Raw genomic sequence first — 21499 nt, 5'->3', positions numbered from 1 at the left:
GATAACAAGGTAGTAATGAGCCTGATCACAAACTAGCTCTGCATCTGTTATCATCTGTTTTTTGTTGTTTGTTTTTGTTTTTTTTTCTCAGAAAATAAAAAAATAAAATAACAACTATGTTTTACATTAGTGGAATCTTTAATCTCTACAAGTTTCCTTTACTTTTGTTGTTCTTCATGGTAGTTGTGGTTTTGTTTCATAGTTTCTAAGATACCCATTAAGAACTGTTACTTCAGATCTGTGCAAACTTAATTCTTTAAATATTGCCTTATTTCTCTAGCTGCAGGTTAGTGAAGATGTTTTAAATTTTGTAATTCCCTATTTATTTTCAAATCAATGTTGTTCAATTCTCCCTCAAACTCAAGAGCCCGCGTGGATCATTTGTACGCATAGAAGGAAATGTTAATTATCTCTGAAACAATTAAATCCTGGAGTGACTCCAGGAAGATTACCCTTGATTTACATCAATAACTTAGAACAAAATTGTCTTTGTGAACCACCAAGGCATGACTAGTAAATTTAGGGAGTAAGACCCACACTTGCAAACAAATTCAATCACTACTACAAGTACCTAACTTCTGGGACCTGATGCAGTCTTGGCAGGTAGGGAAACATGGGTGCCTCAGATCAGCATCCGGCACAGCTGTCACACTGCACAGAAAGGTGACTAAATCCACACGCTATGCAAGGACACATCTTACTGAGAATTGAGGGAATGTTATTGTTAGCGTAGCAACCACATAACCACCAAGTGATTATATGAAGGTGCTTTATTCAGCGCTGGAAGCCGGGGCAGGTGCCCAAATCTGGCTTCAAGTCCCGTTACTTTCCAGCCATTATTTATACATACAACATCGCGTAAGGCATACATATTCATTACAGGTTGCAACATCAGCCTCGCATTCCATTCTAATTAGCTCTCCTCCCATTTGCACATGCGTGGTGCTCTCTGGTGGTCGTCCAGGTGGTCGTCCAGATGAAGTAAGGAGTCTTCCTCTCCGCTAAACTTTTCACCTTTCTCACTCGACGCATGCTCCCTCCGCTCCTTGGTTCTGCTTCAACTCATTTCATCATTTCCAGGCCCTTATCCAAGGTCACGTTGTACCTGTTCCCTCCCGGGGTTCCCCTTCAACGATTCTTTTGATTGTTCAATGTACTCCCTAAGTTTCCAGTATACATAGATTAATTGATAATATACTCCCTAAACTTCCCAGTATACATAAATTAATTGATAATGTAAGTACATTTGGCAATGCTTAATTATACTGTATGACCCATCACCTAAGAGACATTAATAAAACATCCATTCGATTCTCCCCAACACTAACAACTGCATCATTTTTTCATTTCTCCCGATTTGATTCTGCAAACTGTACTCACCCATACAGACACACACATCCCTCCCTTTTTTCAGTTCCAGTCTGTGTGATGTATGAAGCATGTTTGTTCATTATTTCCCATGGCTATATTAAGAAGGAACAAAGGGAGTCACCAGGTGGCTGTAAGGACCTTGAGGCTCCCTGCCTGTTGCTGTCTCGGACGGAAAGTTGAGAGAACTTTGTGTAAATACTATAACTGCAAAACCGATAACCCATTGTCCTATCTTAAGACAAACCACATGACCAGTTAAGGAGGGAAAAACACCACATACCAAGCAGAGGAAGACTACTGCCTTCATCCGTGCGACCACCAGAGGGACCGGAGACCACCCCCTAGCAACAGTCGACGCAGCCGCAGTACCAGGAAGGGGGGCTACGTAACCCCGGAAGAACCCGATGATAAAAGGGGACTGTGAAGGGGGGCGGGGGGGGTTGCGCGCCGTTTGGAGGAGCATGGACTCCGCGGCCGCCCAGTGCTGTTTTGCTTGCTGATCGCTTATTCAATAAACTAATTCTGGCTAAAAGAGTAATTTATAACAACATGAGTAGAAATTTTGACTAAAATTCAATACAGACTGTTATCTTCCTGCTAAAGCTTACCAGAAGAAAACTAGGACTCTTTACCAGTAATATAACTATAGACAAAAGGGTCAGACTTCTCCCTACCTTAATAAATTATAGAAAAATAGAAGTTAGGGCTTCTTTTTCTTTCCTTTCTGACATTTGAGACTTACTTTATATCAAACACTTCCTCTTACAACTATGAGATAAAGTAACATCCTGAAAGAAAATCTGTGATTCTCAAAATTGATAAAAAGCAAAAGCTTTAACAACAGGAAAAATACTGTTGATTCTTGACTTAAAACAAAAAGCTGGCACACTCATTTTCACCCAGACCAATCTGCTTCAAATGTCATTTATTAGGCTACTGGATGAAAGCACGTTATATTGATGGACAGATGTTTAGTCAGCTGTAATCACAAACTTCTAAACTTCAAGGTCTGAATGAAGAAAAGTCTGAATATTATGTCAGCCAGCCACAAGTCAGCTCTCCCCCTTGTCTTAGATCTAAAAAAGAAATAATGACATCAGAAAATAATAGTAGCAGTGTGGAAAATAGTAAAACCACACCTCTGACAAAAATAACAGAAGCATAATACAGAAGTTAATACAGGCCTTGAAGCTGCAAAACTTCCATTGATTTTGGTGGCATCCAAATTTTATGCAGGAAGTCTAGGCATAAAAGAACAATCATAGAATCATTCAGGTTGGAAGAGATCTCTAAGATCATCTAGTCCAACCCTGAACCTAGTTCTAAAGTCCACTGCTAAACTATGCTATTAAGTTCTACATCTACATGTTTCTTGAAGGCCTCCAGGGATAGTGACTCAACCACTTCCGTATTCCAATGCCCCACAACCCTTTCAGTAAAGAAATTTCTCCTAATATCCAACCTAAACCTCCCTTGGTGCAACTTGAGGCCATTTCCCCTCATCTTATTGCTTGGTGCTTGGGAGAAGAGCCCAATTCCCACTTTGCTCAACCTCCTTTAAGGTAATTGTAAAGTACAGTAAGGTTTCCCCTGAGCCTTCTTTTGTCCAAGCTAAACAACCCCAGCTCCCTCAGCCGCTTCTCATATGACTTTTTTTCTAGACCCTTCACCAGCTTTGTTGCCTTTCTTTGGACACGATATACAAGAAGATATATAGAAAAAGATATACAAAAAAATAAAAAATACTAGCTTTACACTTCACCCAGGGTTCCATCCTAAGAAAATGAATTCAGATTCCATCATATTCATTTTTAAGAGTCAGAAATCAAAACATTTACTCACAGTGCCTTGAAATCAGTGAAATTACTGATGGAGTAAAGCAAATAGCTGAGGTGAAAAAATTATGAATATATTCCTCTGGCCTGCATTCCTCAGCAACAGTAAATCAATAATGGACACCACATCTTCATAATATGGGTGAACAATTCATCTATGTCTATAAAAATAGTAAACCTAGATCTCTCTCACTGGGATTCTTGCTACTCCAATAAAACTATCAATTAACTCATAGATAACCACATTTCAGCATTCTCTAGTAAAGTCCCTTAACAGCTTTAACATTCAAAAGCACTACTTTAAATTAAAGCCACAAACCAATAAGCAACCAGATCACACCACAGAGTTCCAGTTGTATATAGCACCACTAAAAAACTTATCACTAATGGCTTACTAACAGATCTTTCATTCCTGAAACGAATAGTTACTGTCTTTTTTTTTTTAAAAAAAAACACAGAACAAAAAATGTTTCTGGACACCACTACGACAAAATCATTTGTTGTAATTTAGGATATAACACAATCCCCAGACTGTGAATAAGAGTAAGAAATGACAGGGACGACAACACACTCAAGGCAGAGAGATCAGTCAGTCACTCTGCAATCTGTTAGTCACTCTGCAATCTCCATCACACCTCTCTGTGGACGTTTAGCCCACATCCCATATATTCCAGTTTCCCTCCAGCCCTGGGTCAGCTACTCAGCAGTTTAACTGGATCAGAAGTGAAAGAACTACAGACAGAAAGGTCATCCGTGTGCTAAAAATCATACCACTGATCTCTTCCTAATTTCACAATAGTATTTTCTTGAAAAAGAAAAGTTCTGTATCTTCCATGAAAGGATTTTTTCATGCTGTATTGGTGCTAAAGTTACTTTACCTTCCAATGTCGTGACAAAATCCAGATAACTCAACCCTCCATCTGCTACCCCTAGCTTTTCTGTTAGTAGATTGAATTGACCGTCATCCACTGGCATGCCATGATCTTCAACACTTGTTACAAGAGAAATAAAATAAGCTATAAAATGGCCCATTTTGTTACTTAATATGCCACTAGTAAAAATAGTAAAAGTCTGGATGTTTTATCCTATGGCTCAACTTGAAATTACTCTGAAAATTGTTCTCTCTTCCTTATATTTGCAGTAAGCCATTTAAATATAGATCTACTCTGCACAACTTCAATTCTACACAGAAAGAGACAGAGCAAAATTAGACTATTTTTGAGACTGGCATTTTAAGCAAAAGCACCAAGTGACAGACTAAGATTAAATTTCACCTGGAAAGTAAAAAGTGAGAAGAAATAAAGTTCACTCATTTAGCAGACTGGAAGAAATCTGTCAATTGTAGAGTTTGCTACTACCACTTTTCTCCACACACCTGCCAAAAGTACTTCCTGGACAAGAAATGCTGCAGAATGCAGAAATGCTTCAAATCCCTGAACCATACATAGCTGCAGCCAGGTGGAAGGTTAAGATCCCTTCTCGGTTGCTGCTCTTCAAAGAAGATTTGGGGATCCATTTTAGGTAATCTAATCTGGCAAAATCTTTCTGATCTTTCTGTGTTCCTCCTATGTCCCCTTCTCTCTCTCTCTCTCTCTCTCTCTCTCTCTCTTTTTTTTTCCCTCCAGACCCTCTGCCTCTCTGTCTCCATCTAAGAGCCGGAGTACTCCAATATGGCAGCAGTCTCTCATTGTAATGTTACCTGGTAGGTGACTGTAGAGGGGTCCCTGTTTTTCTTCCCCTTTTCCCACCTCCTGTTTCCCTGAAAAGTTGTAATTGCAGCCCTTGCTGCTGCTGAGGGCTTCCTGTAAAACCTTTCATTATTTTCAGCTGCTTTGTAACTCCAGATTTAGGTGTTTTCCTTTATAATTATCCTGCACAGCTCTGTCCTGGTTCTCCAAGTGTTCCTACAGTGATTACTCCTGTTATTATATTTTAGTTAATTGCACAGATTAAAAGAAAAAAATAATTAAATGGCTGAACTCATAAAGAGTGTTAAAAATAAGAATAATTAGCAAATTACCATTCCTTTCTATGGATGTAAAGCTTCTGGATAAGCAAGTACATTTTATGTTCAGTTGAATAAGAATTTACCATTAGATCAAATACATAAATAGTAGCGATAAGAAAATCTGGCCATACAAATCCAATCAAAGCTGAAGAGAATCAGTCACAATAGCAATGTTGGTGACTACAGCCTCAACTATTAGCACTTTCATCCAGAGGAAAAAAAAAAAAAAAGTGATAAAATTCTTCCAAAACTGCATGCAAGATTAAGCCATATTAAATTCTAAGACTAGGTCATAGTCTTGTGCTGAATAGCTCACAAAATACGTAGTTTCTAAGTCTTATTTAAAGGAAGATGATTGATGACAACCTCACAGTGAAGAGATACTGTAATCCTTCACAAAAGTGAACCCACATATATAATACAAATTGTGGACGTTACTCCAGGACACCTGACAAAACTTCAGTTGCCATCTTCCTGATTTCCAACTACATTAATAATAATCCAAGTCCCAAGGTGCAAAGGCAAGATGTATGCCTTCTTGCCCTGCTACTAGGAGAGTCAGGCCAGTGAAGCCAGAGGTGCTACATTACCCTTTGGTAAAGGAAATTTCTGCATGTTTTTTTTTTCTGCACGAAATTTCTGGGAACAGCAACAGGACCCAAGGGAATGGCATGGAGCTGGGACTGGGGAGGGTCAGAAATTTTGGTAAAGGAAAGTTCTGCATCCCCCTTCACTAACCCTCATCATACCTTTGGTACTGCATAGGCAAGCAGCTAAAAGGTGTCCTTATGCTGTAAGTTGTAAAGAAAAACACAGACAACTGGCAGGGTTGGTATAACCCTACAAAGGCTAACTGGTGATTTTATGTCTGTAGTTTTTATTTAGACATACAACGATCAGTTATCCTTCAGAGGAATGTGTGTATTCTGTCCCTTAGTGTCCCTTCTGTCCCTATTCCTCCCTTAGTGCTACTCTTACATCATGTTATCCAAATAAACAGAGCTTATCCACTTCCAAATTAGGCAGACATCTTTTGCCCATTTCTATGGTTTGGCCTGGAATAACAAATCCAAATGCAAACATCCTTTTATGTTTACCACTATACTATTTACTGTTCGAGTAACTTGTTCCACCCTGGAGGACAAGCAACACTGTCCAGCTGTACATTGGCTACCTGGCTGCTCTAGGTGAGTCTGTAGGTCAGAGTAGCACTTTTCAAACTTGACATAAATGTAGGCAGTGAGGTTGGCACACCTCCCCAGCTACAGATTCAGGATCCAGTCAAAGAACAGTAGACAATGTAGATCACTTAACTTCAGTGTTACCCAAAAATGCGTCACAAAATACCCAACCATATGCAATTAGGACAGGTTACATTGCCTGAATATTGGTGCCCAGTGCCATCTATGATAACATGATGTATCAAAAACATTTACACGTGGTTTGCAGTTGTGATACGGGGAGTCCCACATTCTTCTGAAGCAGAAATTGAAGGCCAGGGTAGATTCCCCACAATGCTTACAGTGGTGGTAGACACCTATTTCTAGATATTCTTCTAGAGAGATTGTTAGCGTAGCAACCACATAACCACCAAGTGATTATATGAAGGTGCTTTATTCAGCGCTGGAAGCCGGGGCAGGTGCCCAAATCTGGCTTCAAGTCCCGTTACTTTCCAGCCATTATTTATACATCCAACATTACGTAAGGTATACATATTCATTACAGGTTGCAACATCAGCCTCGCATTCCATTCTAATTAGCTCTCCTCCCCTTTGCACATGCGTGGTGCTCTCTGGTGGTCGTCCAGGTGGTCGTCCAGATGAAGTAAGGAGTCTTCCTCTCTGCTAAACTTTTCACCTTTCTCACTCGACGCATGCTCCCTCCGCTCCTTGGTTCTGCTTCAACTCATTTCAGCACTTCCAGGCCCTTATCCAAGGTCAGGTTGTATCTGTTCCCTCCCAGGGTTCCCCTTCAAAGATTCATTTGACTGTTCAGTATACTCCCTAAGTTTCCCAGTATACATAGATTATTTGATAATATACTCCCTAAACTTCCCAGTATACATAAATTAATTGATAATGTAAGTACATTTGGCAATGCTTAATTATACTGTATGACCCATCACCTAAGAGACATTAATAAAACATCCATTCGATTCTCCCCAACACTAACAAGATCAGGGGGTTTTGGTTGATGGCAAGTTGAGCATGAGCCAGCATAGTGCCCTGGAAGTCAAAAGGGCCAACTGTACCCTGGGGTTCATCAGGTATGGCATTGCTAGCCAGTCGAGGGAAGTATCAGTCTGCTCTGCTCTGGTGCAGCCTCGCCTCGAGTACTGCATGCAGTTTGGGGCACCATAGTATAAGAAAGACATAAAATTATTGCAGAGTGTCCAAACAATGGCCACAAAGATGATAAAGGGTCTAGAGGACAAGACGTGAGAGTAGCGGCTGAGGTCCCTTGGTTTGTTTGGACCAGAACAGAGCAGACTGAAGGGAGACTCACGGTGGCCTGCAGCTCCCCCATGAGGGGAGCAGAGGGGCAGGCGCTGAGCTGTGCTGTCTGGGGACAGCGACAGGACCCGAGGGAACGGCATGGAGCTGGGACAGGGGAGGGTCAGGCTGGGTGTTAGGGAAAGGTTCTTCACCCAGAGGGTGGTCGAGCACTGGGATAGTGTGAGAAATACTCCGTAGCCAATAACTTAGGCTCAGGCGAGGATCTCAGTGAAGTAGTAATTTATTTGCGATTGCAATGGTGGGCGCCCCACAAGCAGGAGAGCGCCCCTGCTAGTTCCAAAACACAGTTTATATACTTTTTGATGACAGGACCCTCCCCTGTTTCCCCACTGAGTGGGTAATCCAGGTTCACAATCTATCTGATGCTTCACAGACAATGCCTAGCCTTCAGTTGCCGGCCTGTTTTTGAGATGGTAATGTTTTCTCCCCTTATCTGGCTTGACTTAACACAGTGATTTTCACCTGATTGCTCTAAGGAGTCTGGTTGTCTGTATTTTAGGAGGTCACCTGCTGAGCTTTCTTATCACTGTAAGCATATCTCAATACCACATTCCTTCCTTCTAAACAATGTAGCACTGCAAAAACAACATTTCTATTCCCACAATTGGCTCCCCAGGGAAGTGGTGAAGGCCCTGAGCCTGCCAGAATTCAAGAAACGCTTGGACAATGCTCTTAGACATAGGGTTTGGTTTTTGTGTGGTCCTGATTGGACCCAGGAGTTGGACTTGATGATCTTGTGGGTCCCTTCCAACTAGGGATATTCTATGATTCTTTATCTACCACTGAAACTCCACAAACTCTGGGATGAAAAGCAGCTGTGCTCCTAAACAATTCAGGGCAGGGGTTGATGAACATCTTGGTAGAAATGTCAGGGAAGTTAAAGCAGGAGCAATGCAAAAACTCCCAGCTGAAATTCCACTTGGACGAAGTGGTTAAAACCCCTTTGTTCTGTTCAGAGATTTTTGAAGATCACGAGTGATGGTGACTCGGTTTCAGCTTGCATTTCACCTGGTAATACACATGCCCAGACAGCTCCCAGAGACATAAGGTAGTCAGCCGCTTCAGTTCTAACAAGAAATCCCTTTTAATCACCCTTATTCACAGAGCTCTCATCCTCATTCAGTCCAGAGGAGGCTTATTTCACTCAGCGTAACAGGCAGGGCAGACCAAGACTATTGCAGGGAAACAGGCCTTTTTTTTTGAATGATGAAAAGCAGCAGCAACAGCAGAGCAGAGCTCCTGGACAATATTCCACCTAGCTGGACTCTGCTGAGCTTGCAGGATTCAAGAACACCACAGGGCAGTATTGCATATATGCAGCTGCACATAGATTATGATTTTTTACCCTTTGCTTATTGCCAAAACTTCAGAAATGCATCATGACTAGTGTAATAAAAAACCAATGAAATCACAAAGATTAACTTTCAATGGCTTCTGTTATTAGACAAATATCTTAAATGTGACTTGTATGCAGACAGCAAATGGAGAAGATAAAGCTGCAGGCAGAATGAGTTTATTCTCCCTAAGAGTGACAAAATGCATGTTACTGCATTAGCTGCAGGCAACAAATAAGCCTCTTAGGTATCACATTGTAGTGTAATTGCAGCAACCAAAGCCTGTATGTCCCGAAGGTATGTGCCACAGATATCAGATCTATATGGCAGGGATGAGTTGCACTTTAACACATTCTTAATAGGTGTATTTTTAACAAGAAAATTTTAAGAGAAAATATAAATGTTTTGTGTGTTTTGTCCTCCCTCTTTCCCTTCCCTTCATTGCAAAGCAATTTCACTTTCTGCACACAATTGCAGAAAGATATCTATGCAAGGGTATGAAGACGTGGCTAGATGTAACTATAGTGTTCATGGGGGAAGACGCTATAGTAACTGAGCGTTCGTCTTATCATATGCATCATGCATTCATGTTAAGAAGGGGGGAAAAGAAGGCAACAGATCTGTCATCCCCTTACAGCCAGTACATTTGCCTATGCAACAGTAGCTTGGCAAAAACACGTGCAACCCATGGAACATGGATGGGAAAATGATGTTTATTGCTGAACCACAGTAAAAATAGATTGGGACAAATTTTCCCAAGGGACTATGCAGGCCATTTTCAAAGGTACAATTCTTTTTTGACCTTCTGACTCTTATCTTACCTCAGTATCTGGACAAAGTGCAGAGTATGAATTACTGTCATAACACTATTTAGCAGCAGCTCTTGCTTAAACCTAGGTAGACAAGGGGAGCATTACTGCCATCATCTCTCTTTTTCTGCCCCATGCCAACTTTCAGCAAAGCATTTTGCTTTGAAATGTGGAAAGAAAGAAATGTACAGCTGGGTGCCATCAGCATCACAGCTACAATCCCAAATCCATGACCTTATGAGACTGTCTAAAGGACAACACGCAGAGTTCGATAAGCAGTCAAGGCTGCGATGGGCCCTGGGAACACCACATAAAAACATACCTCAAAAAGACATACAAAATCCAGTTGGAATCCTTGGCAAGTAAAAACTATACAATTTCAACACAATCATATTGTTGTGGATTTTTTTTCCCCAACATATTACAGTGGAAAACTACAACATGCTCGAATCAACTGAACTCAAATAACAGTTAGAGGAAGGTTCTCCTTTCCTGTTGGAGAACAGTCAACACTCTGAAATGCTACTAGATGGCTTTAGGAGATATCCCTTACACAACTCCTCTGAAAGCAGAGCAAGAGTGACCAAGGAAGACAGCCAGCCAGGGACCCCAGGGAGCGCCCCCAACCTCAGCATGATTACAAGCCACACTGCAGTCCATGAGAGGTTCAGAGGAGGATGAAGCTCAGAAATCTGAAAGATGACATAAAACTAGTTTACATAATTCTCACTAAAGTGTCATTCTATATCTGTTAAGAAACTTATTCTTCATGTAACAATATCCAGTTCCTAGCAATTACTACTGTGGAGTTACAAAGACAGTTTAAAAGACTCTGAGTTAAGGCTAAGCAATTCTTTAAGATATGCCCACTCACTTTGCATAAGAGGTGTATTAAGAGCTGACATTAGACCTCCAAGTTCCAACTGTGTCTCGCAAATCCCAATTCATACATGTTCTTTTTGACACTGCAAGCAGTTGAAGGTTTTAAGGTGAGATGCTGCTACAGGATAACAATTTTATGTCTTTTAATACAAGCTGAGAACCTTTCTCATACAATAACCTGCATGAGGCTTGTTTAGCTCATTAGTGACTGAAACAATCCTGAAGGATTTAACCCTAGCTGTGTGAGCAGGCACAATGAGAAGACAATAAGCATCCTTCTGGAAAAAGCACAGGAGAGAGAAAAATATTTTTCCTATCTTCCGCAAGCCAGCTTTACTAATTTTACCATGTGATTGCTTGTTGTAGGTAAAAAAAGCTTTCTCTAATAGTTGCTGCCTGTTGTATTACTCTGTCTGTCAGCCTTTTAATTACTTCATCAACAGTTCTATTCTTGGCATATTTGTTAGCTTGATCTTCAATCTGCTTCTTTCTAAAATTGAAAGATTGTGCATGAAGACAAATTGCTTATTTTTTGTAGTTTCAAATATTTGATTCAGCAATAATGAACAAGACTAACTACAAACAAGACATGGACACAGAAGAAGTTTTTTTTGATACAAAAAAAGAAGACAGGTTGATCAAGTAATAGCGCACATTGATTCCAAGGCCTATATTGTGCAAACCTTTCTTAAGTATAGCTGGTTCTTAAGAAGAGGTTGCTTTTAAAAATACAAACAGACTGACATTGCTCTGCAGTATTTATTTTGCAAATGGAGATGCTAGACCTCCAAATCACAGGCTTACTTTATAATGAGCCTGGGTTTCTACATCAGCTAAGGACCAACCTCTATCCTTTAATACATACTGAGTTAACACGAGAGGACTAAGCCAACATGAAAGAAGTTAATTAAAGTCTTTACATCGATTACATCGATTTTTAAAAGGAAAAAATGTCACTTAGGACATATCCTTTTTTCCTGTGAAGGTGAAATTTCCTCTTCTTGGATCCCAAGTAGGTCACTTCCATTTTTTTTCCTTTGTGAGGAATGCACAGCATACCTTTCTTTTTCAGGCCCTCTAAGCTCATAGATATGAACTGTATACTCTTTCTGCTGCAATACCACAGCCTTCATCAATAAGCCATTACTGTAAATAACAATTAAATATTTAATAACTTTAAAACACAGAAAAGAAATTAAATTAAAGGGTATGTAATGTGTCCCACTTGTACCTATTTTGCCTTTGTTATGGATTTACCCCATGAAAAGGAAATATAGAACAATTACTTTTGTTTAATCTGAGAGCATGTATTTCCATATAAGCAAAATGCAGAATTATTCAGCGCTCCTATTTTTATAGATTTATTAGGTATATTTTATAGTATTTCCTAAACTTGAAGATAATCTTAAAATTTTAACTCTCTTTCTAAAAATATGCTAATGAAAAGAGTTATTCTTTGATCTGAGTAGCACATAGAAGATTAACTCTAAGCATCCCAAGAGGAATCAAAAGATGACAGTTACTGGTGGATCGCTTCTGAGTAAGTCAGGTGGACTCATCTGCTGAAGTGACCTGGTCTTCTGAGAGGTCTGCTATCTTGTCTGAATACAAGAGATCACCAAAACGTTACCAACTTTACCTGCCACATCCCATTGATTAATATGCTCTCCTGGATACACACAGGCCTTGGCATGAATGACCCCAAGAAAATGAAAAAGTAAACACAGGACAGGTGAAGAAGGTAAATTCAAATGTTCTTTATATTGTTCCACTTTACTGAAGTTCAAGACTGAGGCAAAGGCTGGGTGTATCCTGGAAATAAATGAATGATTACTTGCAGCATGTCATCTGGAAGACTATCTTCCTTGTCAGTGGCTTATTCTTGGAAAGCTTGATAACTTCATAATAACCTTAAGTACTGTGTGCAGTTTTGGGCGCCACAGTATAAGAAAGTATAAAACTGTTAGAGGGTGTCCAAAGGAGAGCTACAAAGATGAAGAAGGGTCTGAAGTGCAAGATGTACGAGGAGTGGCTGAAGTCACTTGGTTTGTTCAGCCTGGAGAAGAGAAGACTGAGGGGAGACCTCATTGTGGTCTACAACTTCCTCATGAAAAGGAGTGGAGGGTCAGGCACTGAGTTCTGCTCTCTGGTGACCAGCGATAGGACCCGAGAGAATGGCACGGAACTGGGACAGGGGAGGGTCAGATGGGGTTGTTAGGAAAAAGTTCTTCACCAAGAGTGTGGTCAGGCACTGGAACAGGTTCCCTCAGGGCAGTGGTAATGGCCCTGAGCCTGCCAGAGTTCAAGAAGCGTTTGTGTAGTCCCAAAGCTATGGACAACATTTGGACAATGCTCTCAGATATATGGTCTGTTTTTTTGTGTGGTCCTGATTGGACCTGGGAGTTAGACTAGATGATCCTTGTGGGTTCCTTCCAACTTGGGATATTGTATGATTCTAATAGAGAAGCCTTCAATTAGGATTGAAAAAGGGAGCTGTGCTCATGGGAAAGCATTAACCACAGCCACCTAGCTGAGGGTCTATAACTACCTGGAATAGGGTCACACATAACACAGTTACACAAGAGACAAAGCCAGACAGAAAAGATCAAGCATGCTGATTGTCAGTGCATGAGTACAAGAAAAGTGGTATAAACAAGGGGGCATGGAAGTCCTTATGGTTCCTGGAAGACCTTGGAATTTTACCATTTGGTAAATTAAACCTTATTTGGAGTTCTACTGATAAAAGCCTAAGAGAATCTGAGTGCTAAAATTACAGGATGCCTACTATACATCCTCAAGAGGGAAAACAGGATTTAGATTTAAAGCTTTTGGAGATCTGAAGATTTTTTTCTAAGCAAAAAAGGAAGCAAAATCACCCAGGGTAAAAAAAAAAAAAAAAAAAAAAAGAAGATTTTAATTGGTTGGGTAAAGATTACAGCAGAACACAGGTTGTCCAGTCAATTATCAGAATGTGTCAGTGGTATCCTGTTGATGCTGCAAAATCTAGTGAAGTGAAAATCTTTCTAAATTTTATTCTAACTAACCAAGAGAAATGGCTTGAAAAGGGAAAATACAGCTTAGGCAGGAGGGTTGATGGAACAACAAAGCTTATGATTCTTGTAAAAGAAAGGCAGGAGAATAGTGAAAAAAAGCATATTTCTACATACTCAAGAATGTAAGGTCTCATAGGAAATGTGTTTAAAGGGAAAATGACTTAAGTAGAGCTGCCAGTACATCAGTGTAACATGCCATCGTAGTATAAAAGAGAAGCATGACTGTATATGACCAAAATCTGAAAGGCCGTAACACAATATGAGATTCAGTATCAAAAACATCAAGAGTAATAAGAACTCATTCTATAATACTTAAATAATATAAGAGCAATTGAGAAAAATTTGGGCTTTTTATTCAGTAGGGAAAAAAAAACTACCAACAGATTATATTAAGGGGAATGAAGCTCTTAAAGACTGTTTCTGTATCAGTCTTCAACAAAAAGTCAAATGTAAACAGGTAGCTTGAAAAATGAACACTAGTAAGAAATAAGGCAAGAACACATTATAAATTTTGCTATGTATTCAAACTGGTATGTAAAGAACTGGCTAAAATGGTGCCCCAAATTTATGCAGAAAAGCACACACACCACCTAACTTTAAAAAGAGGAAAGGAAAAGAACTGGAGAGTTAAGACCTATTTCTAAGAAATCTAGGCAGTAATTACAGAGTCACAAAGAGTTCAAAGCCTGTTAAGAGACACAAGAGCCACTAGGGATCCTTATGATCTACCCTGGTTTCAGGCAAGCTTCTATTTTAAATTATACTACCCTCCAATCAGCACCACTTTCACCTCAGTTTCCTAAGGAAATAAGAATAATGCAATCAACCAACATGAATGGTGGGTAGTCAGGTGACACTTTCAAACAAATGACCTCCTCCCAATAGCTAGTGAAGCACAAAAGTCAGATAGTTGAAAAGGAAAAAAAGAAGGTTCAGGATGATCTGTGACAAGATGCATCACTAACAGAATTGTTGATTTCAGATACTCCTGTCTTCAGAGCTGCTGATGAAAATGTGATCTTTGCACAGGTGGGTAGCCTCTGTTTTACTAAATAGCACCCTTAAAAATGAGGGAAGATAGGTGAATACCTTCATGGATATATTAAGGTAAATATTTCTTTCACTGGGTTCAAGTGAAAGGAAATACATGTGTACAATACAATTTTAAGGAAAACAAAGCTCATTACATTAGAATACATGATTTTTTTTCAGTTTCTTTTGTTTTTGTTGGTTGGTTGTTTGGTTTGGGTTATATTTTGTTTTCTGCTTGATTATGCAGACATTTCCATATATTCAAAATAAGAAGTGAGTAAACCATACATCTTTGTAACATGGGTGCCAATATTAGTGATGCTGGTTCAGACAGATGGAGGCCATACATGGAGGCCTGCAGTAGTCACAGCCATCAGGTGTACTATTGTTCCTGAGCAATGAGCCACGCTGATTCTACAGAGAATCACAAGCTTACTCATCAGATGTTATCTAAAGGGTAAAACCGCAGTTGTTGAATGATGCAGTGAGATACAATCCTTGTGGACCCTGTAAAGGAAGCTCAACCATTTTTACCTGAATTCTACAGTCTTTGATGAATGATACATACGTGTTTGTTCTCCTGATGCAATGCTCTGAGCATTGTACAACTGAATATATCTCTGTGAAATGAGAGATCAGCTGAGGACAGTACTTACTATTAGAAAAGAAGCATGTACCCTCAGTCTGAGTCTTTTTTTTTTTTTTCTTCACATTAAATATAATGTTGTCTGTATTAATAACAGTACCTTTCTGAAAGCTCTGTTTGCCTTTTTTCTTCCCTTTGTTGGCTTCCCTTTGATATATGTGAACTGATACCATTTAAGTCACCAGGAAGAACAGCAACTTTTAAATTATCCAAAAGCATCTTGTAAAAGATCCCACCAGAATTATTATCCTCATATTTAGAGCATAACCTGGATAAAATAAGAATTTGAAAACAATTTCAGAGGTTGAGAACAATACATAATACATATGTCTTAAGGCAAAGATGATCAAAGTAACACATTTCCTTTCCATATATAGTTAAGGGCATTATTCAGAAGGTTATCCTTAAGTATTGGAAACTAGCCTTCCCAGGCTCCTTCTGAAGCTAAAAAGAAAGCGGGAACCTAACATAAACACGATATCATTACCTGGAAGAGCTCTATTGTCTCTAGAAGGAGCCTAAGAAGAAAAGTATCTCCTGCCTGTAGTTACCCTTTGTGAATACCATGTATAATTAATGCTTGAATTATATAATGGATGCTTGGAAGAAATTTGGCTCACCCTCCACTATCCTGTCAAACTCAGCAGCACTGGTGGAAGAACTAGCTAAGATCATGGCCACTGCACCACTAGACCTGACAGAAATCATGAATGAACCCCCTGCCTACTGTAACTTGCCACCTGGCATAGGAATGTAAAATGAAATCACTAATGGCTTTATTTAATACTCCTGGCTGTGAACGCTAGCAGTCCAGGGTAGATGCTCTGTTCAGCCCCTTTTGTTATGCTGAAGGTAACATCCAGCCAAGAGGTCAGGTGGGTAACTCTCTGGGCCTGTTAAATCGCCCTCTTGATTCATTCCCATATAAATTAGCAGAGCTCATGAATCAATGCCCTTGTCATCAAGCCCTTGTTGCTGCTTCACTGAGCTGTTTAGCCTTCCAGGATTTCATTCATGTTCACAGAGCTCTGGGGAATTCCTGGATTAAAGCAGAATGCTCCTGTCCTTGTACTGTACTGGGGAAATATGGCATTCTCTGCACTCCACTTACACCAAAGTCCTGTAGATTGACACTAAAAACACATCTGTGGTAAAAAAAACACTGGTAACTTGACATGTCATGTGTTCCAGTGCCTTTCTTCTGAAAAAAATGAAATGCAAGCTTTCATTTATTTTGCGAAATCTAATCCACATCAGGGGAGAAAGTATCAGAATGGAAAGAGGGAAAAGAATCTCCATTTTCTAGTATTTGTTAAGCTCTGCTCAGTGTGGAGGAAAACAAACAAACAAACAAACAACAACAACAAAACAAAACAGAAACAAACAAACAAAAAAAGAAGTGAAGATTTCACACAGAAAATGTCTGTGAACACTACAGAGCAGCATCTGCTTTGTGAGTGTAATCCTTAAAAGTCTTCCAAATGCCCTTAAAAATTGGTCCTTCTTTTCCCCAGTCTGAATGTCATCTCACAGGTAGCCATCTGGGACAAGCATGCCAGCTACTCGGCTGCAGCAATAGCAGTATTGTCCTCAAGTGCCTCAGGATGAGTCACATCAATGCAAAAGTCCAATTATAGTAGAAGACCCCAAAGCAGAATATCATTTCAAATAAATAAGACTGATATGGCTGAACCACTGGAATTCAGAATGTAATTCAGTCACTTCATCACCTTTTGCTCAAAAACCCTGCATCCCTTAAAGCACCCGTGCTAAATCCGCAATCTGGTTATGACATTCCCAGCACAGATGTGATAGTCTTAAGCCAGTATGTATGCATTTAGAGGAGTCAACTATAATTCTTTTTTTGGTTATTATTTTAAAATACATCATTTTTAAACCTAGCATCTCTTACTGCTGTAGAGCAGCGAATGAACAGTGCCATCCACTGTTCCTCTGCATAATCCACAATGTTTTTCTAGAATAGTTTTAAGATTTAACAACAACAAGCCACATTTGAAACAAAGAAATATAGATTGGTAAAAAGATGCAAGTCAAAACATTTTTAAAGTGTCAGGCTAAATCACAGAATGACAACTCTAAGAGTAATATACAAAGTAGATTTTTCAAAAATATCTCCTCAAATGTGGATGAACCATTCTAACTTAATTAGCTAATTTATACTCATTTATCCTAAAACCAAACATTTCTCCAATTGATTAGGTCATCTATTGCATTGCTGAACATAAATTCTCTCTTCGTCTTATTATAAGAATTACATTTCTTCTTCAGTGTGGTCATCAGCTCTCTAGAACATAACCCTGACGAATGATACTGCTAAGAACAGGTGCTCTTATTCTTCTGCTAGAGAAGAATAAACAATACAGCATGAATGAGACTGCGTTCATGGACTAAACATGGTCAATACAAGACTACATGTCCCTGAATGTCTTTGACAATGGAATTCAAACCTTGTCTTTTAGATGAATATTTCAGAATGCATTCCTATGAAAAGATTCCAAACTCATCCCATCTATGGTGACACATATCTTGCTTTGCTAAACACAGATAGCTGAACTGTTTAACAATGCTGCAGTTTGATAATGCAAATACGCTCTATGCTCACCATATCAGAAATCCTAAAAGTATTAATTTTTTTTCCTGGGGTTTGCTAGAAAACAACTTCAGTGTTCAGCATTTTGCTAGACTGATCTCACAGTGTTTATCTTGCATCCTTTTAAAACAAAGGTAAAATACATATTCACTAAAATCATCAGTGAATTAAACCGTACCAGTCTGCCTTTCACTGCTTTACTCTATGTTGTTTTCTTACAGGGAATGTTTAGAATTTCAAGTAAAGACCACTTTGTGATTCAAAGTGACTGTAATTCCTGACTTTTCCTACAGTACAGCTCTCTCATTGACACAAATAATGGTAGAAAAATTATTTAGAAAATTGTATAATTGCTGAGTCCCAGGTAATTCCAAGGATAATTACTTGTTCATGATCAATGACCACTGATAGTATGCTACATAGTGCAGAGCTATAAAACTGACAGATAATGAAAACATGTTTATTATATATACATATATATTTATTATTATAACAGCACACTGTGCTGGAAACATGACTTTTGTGAACCCAATGCATAGCACCCGAAATTTTCTCTAAGACATTTATAGAAAGGAAAATACATACAGTAGAATTGGTTTTACTGATCACATTCATGCTCATTCATATTTCAGGATCAAAGATTATTTTCCAAAAGCCATTTCCTATTGATGCTGTTGTGTTTGCTGCTCACTGACAATGATCAGCAGGACACTGGGTTGTAAAGTGTCAGACTGGAACTGATTTCTTTGATTTTCCTATTATGTTTTTAAAGGTAGGAAAGAATTTCACATTTTTCTGAAAGTCACTGGCTGTAAGAAGAGAAAGCTAGAGCTCCTGTGAGGGTAGATTAGACCCGATTATGACCCGACTGACCTGTTAGTGCAAAAAATGCCTAAATACAATTCCCTTTCCTTTGGACATAGATATCTTGACCTCATGCTCCCCATGCTTGTCCCTATTTTCACTCCCCAGTTTGGGGAGTCTGCTCATATTGAAAATGAGACTTCATGTTAACAATATTAAATTTCATTTCTCTGTTCTTTACAACAATAGCCTACTGGGGAAAGACATAACATTAATTCAACTCATTTTGTATTACATTGTGTTTGGAAATACTAAATTATGCTTGATAATGACTTGGATCTCCAGCACAGTAATTGTTCCTTTATAGAAAAGGCTCATGTCACCTTTGAAATAGTGAAATTATGTCAAACTGACAAGTTCCCAACTTGTAATTGTCATGGAAATAAGAGATTTACTTGCTGCTCATGTGAGGAATGGGGCATTTCCTCCACCAATCTTTTACTTTCTATATGCTTAAGACACACCAAAATCCTTAATGCCTCCAACTATAGCTGTCATTTTAAAAGACAGGAAGAAAGATAGGGTAAGAAAAGAAATTACATTAAATCTATTACAATTCACACATCATCAACTTACTTCATAAATGGTTGATCTGACAAAGAGGGACAACACAGCTGTAAGACTTTTCTTAGATGACTTCTCTTAATAGTGCCAGTACATTTAGGGTCACAGGACTGCAAAGCCTTATGAAAATCTTTCCAATTTTCTGTGATTTTATCAGAAAGGATCTCCTCCACCTGACAACTGAATGAATTAGTAGTGCAGGAAAGAGCAAAAAGTGTTCCTGATATTAAACCGTGATAGTGTTACCACATGAAAAACTGTACTAAAATGACAAACATAATTCTGAAAAATGATTAAAAAGTGACTGTGCAGGAAAGCGTATACCTCACTTCATAGACCTGCTCCTTTAAGTGACTGAAGAGACATATGTACTGACTAACAATGCAGGGTTTTTACTGTCTGTCTCTCCCCTTAGTCTGGTAAAACAAAACCCACTAGGACTGAATGAGTTCCAAGTGGCACTCAGCTTACTCAGGGCATAATTTGAAGACAACAGGCTTGCACAGGGGAAAATAACGACAAAAACTGGCTTATTTCACCTGTTTTAGGATCTGTCTATAGCAGTAGCAGTTAGAATAAAAATGTACTCGATCTATAAGTGAAAAGGCATTAAAACGAGATGGTTCTGAAAAGAAATGAACATAGGATCGCAGTTTGACAGCAAATCTCCATGTAACTGCAGATCTGGCCAAATACTGTACTGTGCAAAATTTCAGGTGAAAGAAAGGAGGCCGAGATGCCCTTCAGATTCTCTTGGCTGTCTGGAGGCCTAGGTGGTTTCCAGGTTCAGGTTCTGCCCATTGCTGTTATTAAGATTACTCTGATTGAGTTACTTCCTAAAGTAATGATAAAAATGAAGTGATTTCTTGAAAAAGCCATCCTCTTTTATTTGTACAATCTTTAATTGCCTTTTCTACAGGAAAGCCACATTGATGAAGCTGGCATCACCACTGAGGAGACAAAAAGTAAAGACTCCCATAAACTCAAGCTTACTTGCACCTGCTTTTCATCAATAGCTGGGTACAAACCAGCTATAAAGTCCAGAGCAGATCTACTCCTCAGAGCAGAATCTCTCTCCAAGTGTGAAATCACAGTGGCCAGGGTCATGGGTGGCTACCATGTCATCCCAGGTGGTATTTCATCCCAGCGTGACAACGACCTGTGATGCGTAACATTTCCTTTATCTGCCTTCCCCCATGCTAACATTTATTTCATTTGGGATGCTTATTTTAAATGACAAAAAATGGCCACTTTCTGTACCTCTCTACTACAAGCCTAACTGGCATAATTTGTAAATCCAACTCAGTGTGCGTATCGGCTGCATACGTAGGCAATGTCAGCATTTGTGCTTTCCCCAACATGCTAATTTTACAACTACTAAAGTTTGCCCTAAAATTTCAGCCAGACCATTATTCTACTCAAAACCAGCTGGAATGGAGTTGAGCTGCTGCATCAAACGTTGCTATTGTTGGAGCCACCAGGGTGGGACTCAGCCTGGTTTAACTCCTAAAATCAAAGCCTTTCAAAGCAATGCATTCCATTCAGTGCTGTTCAAAGGGACCTTCTTTTTGTGCATCTAGTATCTCTTGACACTACTCTGCTCTTTTGATATCTGTCAAAAACACTATTCAGACTACCCAAAACAAAGCTAAACATGGAGTTAAATCAGTTGACGTACTAATGCAAACCTAAAGAGATTTTATACTGAAAATTATCAACAGATTCTTAATATTAGGAAGATCTGCAAACTGCAGCTTATGTCTTAGAATAATCTGCTAGACAAAGAAGTACTGCTTAATCTCTGTCAAAGGAGATAAATAGTGAATACTGGCATAGTGAATTGAAATTTTGACCGCGGGATTCAGTATGCATTTATCTATGTACATACATACTGAATATACACTCTGAACATATACTCTCTATGTATGGTGAATGGTTCTAAAGGAAAACATTACAAGCAGGCTGCAAATTCAG

General features: G+C 39.2%; 1 protein-coding gene and 2 long non-coding RNA genes across 3 annotated transcripts in view; 1 reads left to right on the top strand and 2 right to left on the bottom strand.

The window, feature by feature from the left end:
- The window catches only part of EFCAB6 (EF-hand calcium binding domain 6), an 81878-nt gene that overhangs the window by 44219 nt on the left and 16160 nt on the right, over positions 1-21499 (bottom strand). The window contains 3 exon segments of the mRNA XM_080575793.1: positions 3978-4197; positions 4906-5044; positions 10385-10565. Coding sequence (XP_080431919.1) covers positions 3978-4197; positions 4906-5044; positions 10385-10565 — 540 coding nt within the window.
- Positions 943-2255, top strand: LOC308198635. Its single transcript, XR_013954066.1, has 2 exons — positions 943-981; positions 1610-2255. It is a non-coding gene; the product is annotated as an uncharacterized lncRNA (long non-coding RNA).
- Positions 972-1775, bottom strand: LOC308198600. The gene is made up of 3 exons (XR_013954043.1): positions 1652-1775; positions 1381-1530; positions 972-1160 (listed from the first exon to the last, which is right to left on the bottom strand). It is a non-coding gene; the product is annotated as an uncharacterized lncRNA (long non-coding RNA).

The sequence above is a fragment of the Anser brachyrhynchus genome, assembly GCF_964034855.1.
Source record: "Anser brachyrhynchus genome assembly, chromosome: 1".
Classification (NCBI taxonomy): Eukaryota; Metazoa; Chordata; class Aves; order Anseriformes; family Anatidae; genus Anser; species Anser brachyrhynchus.
The sequence above is the reverse complement of the archived record's forward strand: the minus strand, read 5'-3'. Positions and strand labels throughout refer to the sequence as shown.